The following is a 14,945-nucleotide window of genomic DNA, read 5'->3' as shown; positions in this document are numbered from 1 at the left end:
AAGAGGGGTTAGGCCTTGAGCAGACAAATTGATGACCCAGTTGTAGGTTTTGCAGTTGCACTTCAATTGACCTTCATCTCATGACAACATGGAGTAATGTAGACACTTTGGGTTTTTGTGATAAAAGTGGAAGCAGTGTAGCAATACAAAAGCCTAGTGAAGGCAAGAGATTCGAGAGAGATTCTACATTCTTCATAGTAGAATGACGGGGGTGGCGGGGGGCTCTTCCTTCTTTGAAATTTCTTACAGGAGATAAATTTCCAATGGTGAAATTTATCAAAGGGCTGAAAAGTATGAACATTTTTAAGACTCTAGAATTTATCATAGTCAGAGAAATGTTTGGTGAATTCAGCACTTAGAAATGATCTTTGGTGTGCAAGTAATAGACTTCAAATTGCTTCTGAAATCTAAGCCTGTCATTCCCACTCAGGCTTCATGTTACCATCTAGTGCATTAAATTGTGAAAACACCCAGTTTTCCTTTACTGTAGGTTTTTAAGACTAATATGCTGGCACTTTGTATGGTCACACTGAACCTTACCATTGTGATACTGGAGGGCAGTAGTCCTTCCCCCCATGCAATTCTCAGAACTGAAACTATGCAGGGAAAATGCCCATTCTCAGGAAACTTGGAAGGGCTATGAGAATTAAAACATTGCCTTATGAGGGAATCAAAGCAGGCTTGGGTCTGAAGTTAAACTTTAAAAAGGAAAAAAATGTAACAGGACACCTCAACTGCAGTGTAGAGTTGAGTCACCTCTTCATTGTCCACTCTCAGCTCAATGACACCATTGTATTAAGTTCAACCTCCTGCAAAAAAAATGGATCCTCTTTCTGGAGTGGGATGATGATGTAAAATAGCATTTTGAGTAGAAATAAACAACAGATAATAATGAATAATTGTTTAGTCTTCAGGATGAGTCATCCTCAGTTGATTTCTAAATTTCTTCTGTCATCAGCTGTTCATTTCTTTACTTTTAAACACACCACATTAACACTGCCAAAGGCAGGTAGGAAATGATCCAAGAGGATAGTTCAGAGGTATCACGTGGTCAGTGGCTGAGCAACTGGAAGCAAGAAGATCTGGAAGAAAGCCTCTTTTTTGTCCTAGCAAAGGCACCAATGTGTGAACCTAACTCACACTTTAATTATTCCAATCAGGTTATTTTTACATCAGTATAATTTTAGAGTAAGACTTGATGGGGGATTATTTACTTCCTGAAAAATTCTGTCCATCACTTTGCACATAAAGATACTCAAGCAGGTTTAACTCCAAAATTAATTTCAAGTGAAGAAATTACACTCCTTGTACCTATCCTTTTTAACACTTTCACATGCCTTATTTATCCCCAACTCTTCCTTCTGTACAATTAATTTCTAAGCAGAATGGTGTAACAGATATTCTAATATCGTGATAGTAAGAAATGTCTATCCTTGGTTGAATATACTTTGTCCAAAAATCTGCTGGGCTTTTAGATCCCTTGTAGAGTGTAAAATTGCTGTTTAATCTATATTTGACATGTCTTCTTTAAGCTGATTGAACTGTAAAACCTATTTAGCATCTAACTCTTACTCAGGGTTGGAAATTAAAGATTAGAGCCCCGGTGTTCTCCCTAGGAGTTAAGTCCAAATCACAGTCCAATTATTGCAGACAAACTCAAGAAAGAACTTTGACAATTCCTAACATCTTAGAAATGTAAAGCTGTAAACTCGGATTAGTAACCATTTTTTCTTATGTCAAAAAACTATTCCCCAATTTATATCTATTCTTCATGCTCACTTGAGTTATACCTATGTAGGCAGCAAGGTTAGTCAAGTGAAAATATCTCTGAAAATAATTCAGGACAAACAAACATTGAAATGTCCAGATAGGGCCTCCCTGATGGTGCAAGGGGTTAAACTGTAGCACTAGGAAGCCCTCTGCAGCCACAGTGGCATGAGCCGATTCCCAGCCAGGGAGGTGACCCACATGGTGCAGCAGACAGCTCCTGTCTTGCCCGCTGCAGTGAAATACACCTCAGCAGTGTACTTCAATGGATCCCCCTGTTCTGCTCCCCATTCTGTCTCTGGTGAATCTCCTCACTCTCTGCACCTCTGGCCTGTATCCCATTTCTTCTACATAAAAATAAATAAAATCTTCCCAAAAATGTTCAGATAACTGAAACAAAAAAGGTGTCTGACTAGATGGTGCTTGCCCCTTTGCGTTGATTTTGTGGGCTCCACCATGAATGTCCACAACAGGGAGCTTTCAAATGAAAGGTGCTTGACCTGGAATTCAATGGCTAGCTGGGAACTGCTGTACCAATTCCGATTTAGTTAAACTTTCAAATGAAGAAAGACATCCTGGCAGAGTCCCAAGCCTTCTAAAATGCAGATTAAATGTTAATTTATTACAAGTGTCCACACAACCATGCCAGATGATGGAACTACGTGGGGGGGTGGCAAGGGGGAAGAGTCTGTCACAACTCCTGCGAAGTCTCCCTCCTCCCACTCTGCACGTTAGCTAAAATGAGTGAGGATCAGCTCCTGACGGACACGGTCAGCATCTAGGTCCAGGGACTCCATGTGCTCATACTCTTCCTCGGGAGGCTGTTCCACGGGTCCTGTCATTGGCGAGGACCAGACATCCATCCCATGCTCCAGGGAGATGTTGTGGAGGACGCAACAAGCCAAGATGATGTGGCTCGATTTCTCTGGCGAATACTGCAGAGCCCCCTTGGATCCATCAAGGCAGCGGAAGCGGGAGCAGAGGGCTCGGAAAGTCTTCTCAATCACGCTGTGAGTTGCAGAAAGAGCCCTGTTATAGCGATATTCGGCTGGTGTTTCAGGAATGTGGAGTGGGGTCATGAGCCAGGTACGGAGAAAGAGGGAACTGTCACCTGTGGGGAAGACCCAAGGACATCATAGATGATTATAAATTGAACATGAGCAAAAAGGAAAATCCAGGAATATATACTGAGCATTGATAAGAAAACCCAATGGCCTCTGGAGCCTACGTGCCCCACAAAAGCCAAGAGGAAAATGCTGTGGTAGGAGAAATACTGCCAGTGTCCTGAGCAGGAAGACATGAGTTTTATCTGAGAATATCTTTGGTTAAATACTAACAGAGAAAAAGGCCGATAGCTGAGGTGAGCCAACTCTGAAAGAATGCAGGAGGGAGCAGAAGAATTAAATTCTTTAATTCAAAGGTTAGTAAGAAATTATCACATAGCAAGCCAATCTTCAGAATATCTAAAGAGTAAGAGTGGAGGAGAGAAAGAGTATTTTGCAGGAAATCTCAAAAACTTGTGAGGTAAACATCTAAATTAACCATTGCAAAATCAGGTAGGAAAATATAATCAAAGACTTCAGGGTATCTTATGGGCACTAATCATTCATTCTTACAGTGCTAAGAATATCTACAGGGAGAACAGAGATCAGGTGTCCTGCTTTCCTAGATATTATTATTCTCACCAGAACCATACCTTGTAAAAGAATTTCACATTAATAAGGACAGCATAATACAGTGATGCAAATGTTGGTTGATATGGAAATAAAACCATAAATTAATGAAAATAATACACATAAGGCATTTCTACTTCTTTATAAAATGATCTTGGGAAGTGATAAAAAAAATAAGGTACAATGTCCTAATACAACAGTGCAGTGTTTGTAGTGTTTAATTGTCCTGACGTACTACATCTGACAGACAAAATGTCTCCTGGAGGCACAACCTCTCAAAATCGGAGGCAGATAGAGCACAGGAGTACCTGCTCACACAGCTGCTGTGCTCCTGGGCCGCCAACAAGGTCAGTAAATAGTTACTGACAGTGAGGATGCGAGGCACTGTTCTAAATATAGAGGACTTGTTTCTTTTAAGAGCTTCCATTTTAAGAACTAATTAACTTTGGGGCCTCTCTGGTGGCACAGGGGTTAAGTCTCTTTGCTATGAGGCTATCACCAGCCACTGTGGCACGAGTTTGATCCCAGCCAAGCAGGTGACCGACATGGCGCAGCAGACCTCTCCTGCCCTGCCCACTGCTCCCCTCAGCAGTGTTATTTCAGTAGGTCTGCCAGTTCTGCTTCACACCCTCTCTCTGGTGAATCCTCTCATACCTCCCTCACCCCACATCTCTGGCCTACACCCCAGTTCTTGTGTTGTATAAATAAATAAATCTAAAAAAATAACTAACTCCCAATATCTAAGGATTTCTTACTAACTTGTCAAATTTTATATAGCTGATTTATTTCCTCCTAAGTACCACCTATTAAATACTGAACTTAAGAAACTAATGTAAATAATAATATATAATGAACAATATCTATGCTACTATGTAGCAGGTACATTAGGCAATATGAAATAAAACACTCTTATTATCCTATCCCAAGTCTACCAGGTTAGAAGTTACTGAACTCCTTTCACAAATGAGAAGAACAAAATACACCTCAGTCATGCTTTGATGTGTTAGATAAAGCAAGAGGGAGGAGTTAGTCACTAAGTGCTACTGTCTGACTCAGAGTCACGAAGACAATGGTGTAATGCTGTAAAAGAGAATACAATAAACATTTAAGATGAATGCCAAAATGCAAAGACACTAAATGATAATTATTTATTAAACATTTTCCTAAACAACAGAAGGGAGAAACAGGACAAGCAAGTTAACATAGAGTTTTTATAAAATGTTCCATCGTTGGGTGGTTATAATCCAAGCATCCCTGGAAGACAGACAGGAGGCAGTGGGGATCAGAATTGCTCAACAGATTACAATTGCTTACATGATGAGCCATCCACAGAACTTTTGGCCCATCTTACCTAAGCTGCTTAACAGGACTAGTTAGAGTTGAAGAAATAAGAACTTGGCTGAAATGTTTGCAGGAGCAAGTATACTGAGAGACAGGGAGTGAAGCAATGCACACTGAAGGGCCAGGTGAGAGTGAAGACATGAGCCCAAGGAGGAGCTGCTAAGAAAAGAAAAACAGGCACGGGGAACACAGTCTGTTCCAGCTTTGGGAAATTTAGAACTAGTCTACAAATTTTTTTAAACTTTTTTTAAAAATTTATTTATTTATGCATACAGAACTGGGTACAGGACAGAGGTGCAGGGGCGGTGAGAGAATTCACCAGAGACAGAGAGGGGAGCAGAACAGGCAGACTGAGGAAGCGCATTGCTGAGGGAGCAGCCAGCGGGTCAGCAGTGGTCTGCCTCTCCTCTACGCACATGCTCACAGCCGGGATCAGACTTGCACTGAAGTGGCCATGGCTGCTTGCAGTGCTGCATCCTAACTCATTGTGCCACCAGGGAGGGCCCAAGCCATTTTTTAAAACATATTTTGTCCTTCCACGTAATTCTGCCAACCTTCCCCTAAATTACCCTGAGGTCCACACATCCTTTAAAGAACAGTGTTTTCCAAACTTACTTATTTGTATGAATCATTTAGGGTACCTGTCAAAAACAGATGTCTATAGATTTTTTCTCATTTCTGAAGTTTGTATATTTAAAATAAATTCCCCTGATTGTCCTTTGATCTGAAAAACTGTGAAACACTATTCTAGTTCTGGGATCTTTAAACTAGTTTTCCTGCTAGAATTTCTGGAAATTTTCCTAAAGGGTATTTTCAAGAACTGATAATACTAAGGAAATCAATTTCCACATTATGATTTCCATGGTTATACATCCCCACCATCATTAGTGCCTAGCATGTGGCCCAGTACCCCAAAACTGGTCTTAGTAAGTATTTGTTAAATGTAGCTTCAATATTCATATACCCCAACTACTTCCACCCACCCTGTAGGGAGATCAGGTAAGTATATGAAAATCTGTCGAGTTTTTACTTATTTTCAACTATGCTCTGTAAATAACTTAAAAAGTTACTTTATGGCTCCCTAGTGTCCTAGGGGTAAGTCTCAACACTATCACCTCTATGGCCTGAGTTTGATCCCCAGCCAGGGAGCTGACCCACATGGCACAGCAGACCTCTCCTGGCCCGCCTGCTGCTCCCCTCAGCAGTGTACTTCATCGATCTGCCTGTTCTGCTCCCCACTGTCTCTGGTGAATCCTCTCATGTGGGCATAGCATACAAGGCTCCTTTCAAGTTAGACAATAGCAGGATGCTGATGGCCCTGGAGAAATATTGATGTGCTTCTTGCTCCAGGGACTGATCAGTGGAATGCTTCTTTAGTAAGATCTGAGCCATGGGTGGAGGGGTGGGAAAAGGGTGTATACTCACCCTCCCTAAAATCCAAGATCCAGTGTTCAGACCCACCCTTCTCTGTCAATAAAAAGGCCAGGATCCAGCATGGAGCAACATCCTGCATCTTACAGCCTTGCTCCATGACTCTTGTTTCTTTTATCACTTACTGTGGTGTTGCTGATGCAACACTCTCATCCCCTCTTCCCTCATGTTTAAATAAATAAATAAATCTTTGAAGAAAAAAAGAATTGGAAGACCTCATTCAAGTCTACTAATCACACCTGCCTTGCACATACTCAGTGTTTAACATGTAATGGATGCTCAGGAATTATTTCTCTTTAATGTACTGACTAGTGAGAGGAAACTGCTGTCATACTGCTTGATTTAACACCTCCAGAATGCCACGTGTAGCATCTTGGAACTTATTAAGTTTCTATATGTTGTTTTCAATGCAGAATTGTTTCTTTTTACCTATAGGGCCGTCATCTTAATCCCAATCTATGCATACACTGAACTTCTAAACTCCATTTTCATACAGCCCACATTAGGACTTCTTAATGTATCTTTTCATCTGTCATATAATATGATGTATAAATGAGAACCCCTGTCCTGTTGCTTATATAAGAGGAGTACTTAAAAATAACTAAATAAATTAAATAAAACCCAAAACCCCTTAGCTGCTACATTCATGGGTTGTATTATTGTTAACTAACCGTATTCCTCACAGCTCACTTTGCACTACTCAGTGCTGAGTGATCCAACTTTGATATCTGAGTCAGGCTTTCCACTGACAGATCTGTGAAGTGAGTTCCTATAAGAACTACATAGGGGCAAATGGAAGTTGAAGGATAAAAACAAACTTTTGGTGGTGAACATAATGTACTATTATGGATGATGATTTATAATGTATACCTGAAAGCTATATAATTTTTTTTAAAGATTTATTTATTTATGCACAAGGAACTGGGAAATAGCCATAGGTGGAGGGGTAGTGAGAGGCTTCACCAGAGACAGAGTGGGGAGCAGAACAGGCAGATTGATGAAGTACACTGCTGAGGGGAGCAGCGGGCGGGCCAGGAGAGGTCTGCTGGGCCATGTGGGTCAGCTCCCTGGCTGGTGATGGAAATCATGTTGCAGTAGCTGGCAATAGCTGGAGAGCACTGACACTTAACCCCAGAGCTACCAGGGAGGTCCTTGTTTTATGTATTGATGACTATGGAACACTAAGAAAAATTTTTAGTAGTGGAAAAGCGAAGACTGTAACAGCTCCCTTTGTTCATGCATCTCACTTCAGTGGAAAGCCTGGCTTAGTGATCTGAGTTGGATTACTCGGCACTGAGCAGTGCAAAGTAAGCTGTGAGGAATAGGATTAGTTAACAATAATACAAACCTTGAACCTGGCAGCTTAGTGGTTTTTTGGTTTTAATTAATTATTTATTTTTAAGCATGACTCTCATCAGGTAAGCAACAAAATGGGTTCTCATTTACACATCTTGGAATCTAGGTCAAATACGAAGTCTACATTCCCATTCATGTTTTTCAAATGACTTTTAGAAATTTAAGTTCTGAAGGTTTCCACCTGAAGTCTGTGAAAGGGAAAGGATTAAGTCAGATTTACAGACTCTCCTTTTTTATTCTATTCTGCTAAAGAATTTATCTGTGGCTACAAAGATGTTTTTACACTGCAAACTTACCAAGCAGCCAGCTCTCTTTGTGCATTCCAGCTTCAAACTGAGTACTGAGAGAGGACTGCTGCAGCACAGCACAGTCCTGCAGGCTGCCTGGCCAGCTGGTCTCCACGGTCATTAGTGCCCCTCTGATGTCACACACCATTAGGCAGTTTAATGAATGCAGACCTTTACGATTTACATAGGAGAGGTCTTCAGCATTTGGTGCCTTGATTGCCACATGGATACAGTCAATCACTCCTATCACCCCAGGCATTCCTGCCAGCCCATAAAATTCATCCTTCAGAGCCTGTATGGATGTTTCATCAGCTGGAAAGTGAATGAACTGGGAGGCTCTTTCCACAAGGGCTTCCGTCACATTGGCAACACAACGACTCATAGAGGCCTGACTGATTCCAATAGCATCTCCCATCCGAGTCTGAAAGGAACCCGAGGTATAGAAGCCCAATGCTGCAAGAATCTGTGTCTCTGGGCTAATAGCCCTGGATCTCTGAGTAGGTCTAGAAAGACTTGCTCCCAAGAGCTCCACCAAGTAATAAATGAACTGTCGAGGAAATCCATACACTGACATCAAGTATTCATCGGTCACATCATCCAGCTTAAAGCGATCCAATGTCCGGTGACCTCGGCCATACAGCAAGAGGTCACAGTCAAGCACTGTTATTGGTATAGCCATGGTACATGGAAGTGTTGTCTCTGCTTCCCTCTTGCTACTTTTTCTGAATTCCTCCCAGTGAAGATGCTGGTGCAAGAAGGTATTTAAGGAAGTGTCAGAATTCAACAACAGCTAACCATCAGTTAACTGGCTCTGGCATTTATAATCTTCTCTCTGCAAAGGTTAAAAGAAAAAAATTAGAAACGTAGCAAAGACTTTAAAGTGACTCAAAGGTTACAACTCTTTTCCTCAAATTTCCATTTTGTTCAAGCAAAAGGTATACCTGTAACTTGGCTTTTGTCTAACTCTTGGCTGTACAACAGGCTTGCTTGGGTTTGAAGGATAACAGAAGTTGAACGTCTCGCTCAGTGCCTGCCATTTGAACTGGCAACAGCCAAACATTAATGAGGCAATGGAAAAAACTATGCACAAGGTAAAAGAGATCTGCTTTTAACGACACAGGTCACGAAGCAGCTGATAGGTCATAAATACCTGGGGAAGTGATGAGTCAAAGCGAATCTTATCACCTAGATCTTTCTAGGTCCACCTGATAAATACGGATATAAGTATGGGGGGGGGAGGGGAGTTGTGTTTAAGTCCGTCTAACAAGGGAGAGGGAATAAAAGAAAAAGAGCCTAAAGATCATAGATTATGTGTTCTCATAGACATAGAAATCCAAAACGTGAGGCTGAGGGCTGGGAAGTCGTGAAGCCCAGACGTGGCAGGCTGGAAAGCGGGCACGAAAGAAGAGACAGAGAGCTACTGTTAGGAGGCGACTCCGCCGAGATTAAAAAGGTCGTTTTAGAAATGGATACGGACGTCTGACGGAGCCGGTCACTCAAAGTCGGCCAACGCCAGTCACCCACCTCTCCTTGGCTGCCAGGTAACCAGCCTCATTCCCCACCCCCCTAGCCGGTCGGGCCCTCCTCCGGTACGCGCAGCAGCGCACGAGCCGCCACGGAGCCCAGGAGCGACACCGCCTCCTTTGCGTCAGAGACCGCCCCGCGCCGCGTCCTCACTGACGCCGCCACCGTGGCATGAGGTTTGCCAGCGCACATTCCACACAGAGTCTAAACGTTCTCGTTCTTCCAAAGGCCCATCCAGTCAAGTTGTTTCCCCACTAATACTCTTTAAAAGCTTGGTAAGAAAGGCTTCTCTGTACATAAAGTCAAATTAACTGAAGTTTCGAAGGATAAAGAGACAAAATAAAGAGTCCACGATGTGGCGAAAGTGCGGCTGGTATTGCGCAGTTGGATTTCCCTTGTCCCCCTCCGCTCCCCTCCGCCTTCACCCAAGCGGATGAAAACAAACACTAACGATGGCGGCGCCGGGAAGCTACCGGCTGCTGCGTGTAAGACGGGAGTGATCGTTGAAACGGTGAGCAGCTTTCAAGAGTTCGCATCGACGTGATTGGCACAATTGGCTCAGTCCTGGGAGTTAAACGCCAGGATCTGTCAATCAGGAGCCTCCTGAGGTTTGAGGTATCTATCTCCGACCAGTGCTGTCACCACAGCCCCGGAGCGCGGAGCCCCCTGGCAGGAGGCGCAGCTGGCCCGTCCCAGGCCCCAGCCTCCGTAATGAGAGTCCCGAGTCACTCTCTGTGTCGCAGCTTCACAGGTACTAACTTTGGGGGGGATACCCCCCGATTTCTCAGCGCCCCCGGGTGGGAAGCTATGGACCTGCGGCCTGTTGGGTACCTCCTTTTGAAGTCGAAGCCGACTAGCCGACTCGGGAATTGGGGTGGTGTGGACCCCTTTGGTCCCTGTTTGTTCCCATCTTTACAGAGCTTCTCAGAGCTTTCATCTCTACTTTTCTCAGTTCTTTGGGTTGTCATAAAGGTAACGTGGGGCCATACTCCGGGTTGGGTACCAATGTGACTTAAGTAGATTTTCAGTGAATGAAGATTTATTTGTTGAGTGCCAAATATGTACTCCGCGTGTAGGTGAGGGTGACTGTTGACTAGTGAAAAAAGGGACCCAAGGTTCACGACTATCTTACTGGCAGTGGAAGGACCTCTGGAAATCTGCGATCCATTCTCATTAAATAAATCACTGGGTAAGTGGCTAAACACCTTCTTGGGTTTATCACTAACATCTCAGTTTCCACTCTCAGCTAGTCTAGTCAATTCTGCATACCCTTTACTTTTCAGAGAGAGAATTAAAAAAAAAAACCATACCTTTATAATGTTTAAAAGTACCTGTTTTTTCCTTATACTCATTTAAAAATTAATACTTAATTTTAAATAAGTAAGTAGAACTTAGTAAGCAGTTTCAATGAGAGATATTTAAAAAAATAAGAAATACTTCCTTTCTATTACCTCCAGTGTATTATTTTTGTGTATTTTAAGAGTATTACTCCTTATCCTGCATAAATACTACAGTTCTAGCTAAATTACATGGTTTTCTTTCTTTTTTTCTTTTGGGATTCATTTTTCAGCTAAGCAAATGCCTATGGAATGAAATCTGGAGTCTTTTTTTTAAAAAAAAGATTTATTTACTTATGCATAACAGAGCCCGGGTACAAGCCAGAGGTGTGGGGGGGTGAGAAGATTCACCAGAGACAGAGCCAGGAGCACAACAGGCAGATAGACTGAAGTACATTGCTGAGGGGAGGAGCAGGGTCTGGACAGGAGAGATCTGCTGCGCCATATGGGTCATCTCCCTGGCCTGGGATCGAACTCGTGCTGAAGTGGCTGTGTCTAACTTCACAGTGCTGCACTTTAACCTGTTACACCACAAGGAAGGGCCCAAAATCTGGAGTCTTAACCATATTACATCGTGGTTGATGAATAAGTGCTGAAACAAGTGTCACATATACTGATCTATGTAGTAGAATGTATATAGTTACATGCCCCATTTTCAAGTTGTACTCCTTTAGATGTTAAATAACAAGAGTATGGCAACTTTTTATAAAATAGTAAGACCAGCAGATTTTAATCAGAATTGCAAATAGGGCCTGCCGGTAGCACAGGGGTCAAAGACAGTGTTATCAAGCTGTCACAAGCCACTGCAGCTCAAGTTCAATCCCCTGCTGGCCAGGGAGCTGACCCACATGGCGCAGCAGACCTCTCCTGTCTCTCCAGTTGCTCCCTTCACAGTGTATTGCAGTTATCTGCTTGTTCTGCTCTCCACTCTGTCTCTGCTGAATCCTCTCACCCCTCTGCACCTCTGGCCTATACCGCAGCTCTATATGCATAAATACATCTAAAAAAACCAGAAAGAAAATTGCAAATCATTGGATATTCCACCACCATACTTCCACCTAACAGTTCCTATTGTACTTTTCTATTTTTTCCTCAAGAGTGATTACTAAAATTGAAGCAAAATTATACTCCACATCTATACTTTTATTTAAAGATGAAGAATCAACTAGACACAGTGGATTTCTGATATGTATTTATTGTATGGAGGTGGGGACAAGAAATCTTTATTTTTCCATCTTCTTTCCTGCTCCTATTTATCTAACTTTCTTACCAACTTAGTCCTTTTTTGTTGTAATTATTTGCCTTTTGGGCCCTCCCTGGTGGTGCATTGAGTTAAAGCACAGCACTTTGAAGCCAGCCACAGCTACCTCAGCACAAGTTCCATCCCCAGCTAGGAAGCTGACCCACATGGCTTGACAGACCTCTCCTGAACTGCCCACTGCTTCCCTCCTCTCAGTGGTGTTAATCTGCCTGTTTTGCTCCCAACTCTGTCTCTGGTGAATCCTCTTACCACCCCTGCACCATTGGCATATATACCCCAGTTATGTATGCATAAATAAATGTCTTTTTAAAAAATTATTCACCTTTTTCTCCTTGTTTTGACTATTACCTTAATCTGTTTTTATCACTAACTCCCATCTGGATGACTGAAATAGCTTTCTAGCTGATCTCTCTGCTTCTAGTCCCTTTACTTTATTTCCCTTTCTCTGTATTCAGATTGTTTCCCTAAATCTTTACCTAGACACTTTACCTGCATTTACTCTACACTAATCTACATTTAGTTTCTTGTTTGCCCACCTATGTGATTTCCAGCAGCCTGATCAGATTTATCTTACCTGCTTTATTTTTCTATAAAAACCAAAGAGATTTTTATCAAGATTTATTTTATTTATGCATACAAGAACTGGGGGGCTGGTCAGAAGTGTCGGGGGCTGAGATGATGTCTCATTGTGGTTTTGATTTGCATTTCCTTATTAAGTAATAAGAAACATTTTTTTCAAAAAAAAAAAAAAGAAACATTTTTTCATGTCCATGTTGACCATCTACTACATGTAGTAGATGACTTCTCCTTGGAGAAGTCTCTCTTCAGTTCACCTGCCTTCTTTGCTTGAGTTGTTTGTTGTTTAGCCTCATAAATCTTTAAATTATAAATTCATATAGCTAAAAGTTGGGAGGAAGAGTTATGAGCCTGGCAGCAGTCTGTTACTAATCCAAGACTGCTCAATTTCTGCTGTTTCTGGTGGCCTTAATGTTTCTGACTCCCCTTTGTTTTCCTTCCTATGCATGTGGGTGGTATAATTTGGAATCCTCATCTGTTTACTTTACCGAATTTTGCTTTTTAAAGTTTGAAAGTGATTTGCTCACTCTCAACCTTGCCGTGAGAAATGGCACACCTCTTGATTGCCTCTCCAGGATTCCTCTTGGGTCTGGGACTGAGGAGCGCTTGGCTCCAGGATATTATGCAGGAAACTGAGCACCACCCATCCATAAAACTAGTCTTATTCCTTGAACTCCCTTTTGTTCTCATATGTTCATTTGAAGAACTTGATCTTGCTCCACATGGGGCTCAGCATCCTGGCGTGAATTTTCCTTTATATCTGTGGCTTTGACTTACTTTTTTTCAATAGTTAAGATTTCTTCATTTTCCTAGTTTATTAGCTGGGAACTAATTTCCTAGTTCTGCTGTATATCAAGACATTTTTATTGTCATGTAATATCTGCACTTTTATGTTCTTGTATATAATATCAGTTCAGTCTACCTTGATCTTGGATGTCCCTCTCAGGCTTTATTTTATTTTATTTTATTATTTTTTTTTTTTTAAAGATTTATTTATTTGTGCATACAGAACTGGGGTACAGGCCAGAGGCTCACGGGCGGTGAGAGGCTTCACCAGAGACAGAGTGGGGAACAGAACAGGCAGATGGACGAAGTACACTGCTGAGGGGAGCAGCGGGCGGGTCAGGAGAGGTCTGCCACGCCATGTGGTCTCCTCCGGGGCAGGCGGGAATCGAACTCATGCGGAAGCGGCTTTAGATTCTCAGTGCTGTGCTTTAACCCGCTGCGCCACCAGGGAGGGTCCTATTTTATTTTTTTAAAGATTTATTCATACATACAATAATGGGGTATAGGCCAGAGATACAAGGGATGAGAGGGCTCACCAGCCACAGAGAGGGGAGCAGAACAGGTGGGTCTACTGAAACACACTACTGAGGGGAGCAGTGGGTGAGACAGGAGATGTCTGTGGTGCCTTATGAGTTAGCTTCTTGGCTGGGGATTGGACTCACATTGCAGTGGCGGGTGATAGCTTGATAGCACTGTGTCGTTTAACCCCTGCACCACCAGGGAGGCCTCCCTCTCAGATTTTAAATTCATGTTTACCTGGCATAGAGCATTGAACCCTGAGACCTTCACCCTAAGGTCAGCCTATCCTGTAATGGGATCTTAGAAGTACTTTTAGAGCAGTCATATAGATGTTGGAAACATTCTCCTTAAAGTAGGTGAAGTAAAGTAAAGTAGAAGTTTAGGAAACATCTACTCTGGGTAAGAATGAGCCAGATTCTTAACATTGTTATAAGTGATTTGATGAAAACTGATTTTTCTGTTTGCTGATTAAATTTTTTTTCTAATTTGAAAAATGTCACGTCTACAGGACACTGCGAGGTTATTACAGGAAGTTTTCAGATTCCTCTTGTTTGCTTGTTTCCACAGTGCACTACTACTTCCTGTTATACACTTTATAATATATGTGTATTCTAATTTTATCCTTTTCTTTTCTGCTGGCACCCTAAGAGAAGTTAACATATATTGCCTGAGAACAAGATCATTGAACATAATGTGATTGTATCAGATGCAAGAGCATTTAGCACTGATCTAATGCTGTCACCTAGTATATAGTAGGTGGTGAGAGTTGCCAGGTTTTTTTGCTGCTATTCTTTATAGGACTTTTTTTTTCATCCACGATGAAGCATTGTATTTAGTTGTCATACCTTTGTATTCACCTTTATTCTGAGACAGTTCTTTACTTTTTTATTCATGGCATTTTTTTAAAAAGAGTACAAGTACACTGTTTTATAAAATACACTGTCTCTTTGGCCCTCCCTGGTGGCACAGCGGGTTAAAGAACACCACTGAGAAGCTAAAGCCATTTTGGCCCTCCCTGGTGGCGCAGCGGGTTAAAGAACAGCACTGAGAAGCTAAAGCCATTTCCGCATGAGTTCGATTCCCGCCT

General features: G+C 42.2%; 2 protein-coding genes across 7 annotated transcripts in view; one reads left to right on the top strand and one right to left on the bottom strand.

Moving 5' to 3' along the window:
- Window positions 1–2,322: 2,322 nt before the first annotated feature.
- HARBI1 (harbinger transposase derived 1) lies at window positions 2,323–9,480 on the bottom strand. 3 transcript variants are annotated; one of them, XM_012725086.1, is made up of 4 exons: window positions 9,006–9,089; window positions 8,797–8,897; window positions 7,865–8,687; window positions 2,323–2,878 (listed from the first exon to the last, which is right to left on the bottom strand). In XM_012725086.1, exons 3-4 carry the CDS (start codon window positions 8,532–8,534, stop codon window positions 2,499–2,501), a joined length of 1,050 nt encoding a protein of 349 aa, XP_012580540.1. In that variant the 5' UTR covers window positions 8,535–8,687; window positions 8,797–8,897; window positions 9,006–9,089; the 3' UTR covers window positions 2,323–2,498. The 3 variants fall into 3 exon arrangements, with proteins under 3 accessions (XP_012580540.1, XP_004682916.1, XP_012580541.1); XM_004682859.2 differs by lacking the exons at window positions 8,797–8,897; window positions 9,006–9,089 and adding an exon at window positions 9,380–9,480; XM_012725087.1 differs by lacking the exon at window positions 8,797–8,897.
- Window positions 9,481–9,810: 330 nt separating this feature from the next.
- The window catches only part of ATG13 (autophagy related 13), a 37,105-nt gene continuing 31,970 nt past the window's right edge, over window positions 9,811–14,945 (top strand). For 2 of the 4 annotated variants that reach the window (XM_012725441.1, XM_012725440.1), the window contains exons 1-2: window positions 9,811–10,130; window positions 10,456–10,568. The gene's annotated coding sequence lies outside the window, so the exon portion shown is untranslated. The remainder of the gene's footprint in view (window positions 10,131–10,455; window positions 10,569–14,945) is intronic. The other 2 variants (XM_012725442.1, XM_004682857.2) reach the window with 2 other exon arrangements.

This window comes from Condylura cristata, unplaced genomic scaffold, assembly GCF_000260355.1.
Source record: "Condylura cristata isolate star-nosed mole 26May11 unplaced genomic scaffold, ConCri1.0 scaffold00015, whole genome shotgun sequence".
NCBI classification, from domain to species: domain Eukaryota; kingdom Metazoa; phylum Chordata; class Mammalia; order Eulipotyphla; family Talpidae; genus Condylura; species Condylura cristata.
Note: the sequence above shows the minus strand (reverse complement) of the source record. Positions and strands in the feature narration are given on the sequence as shown.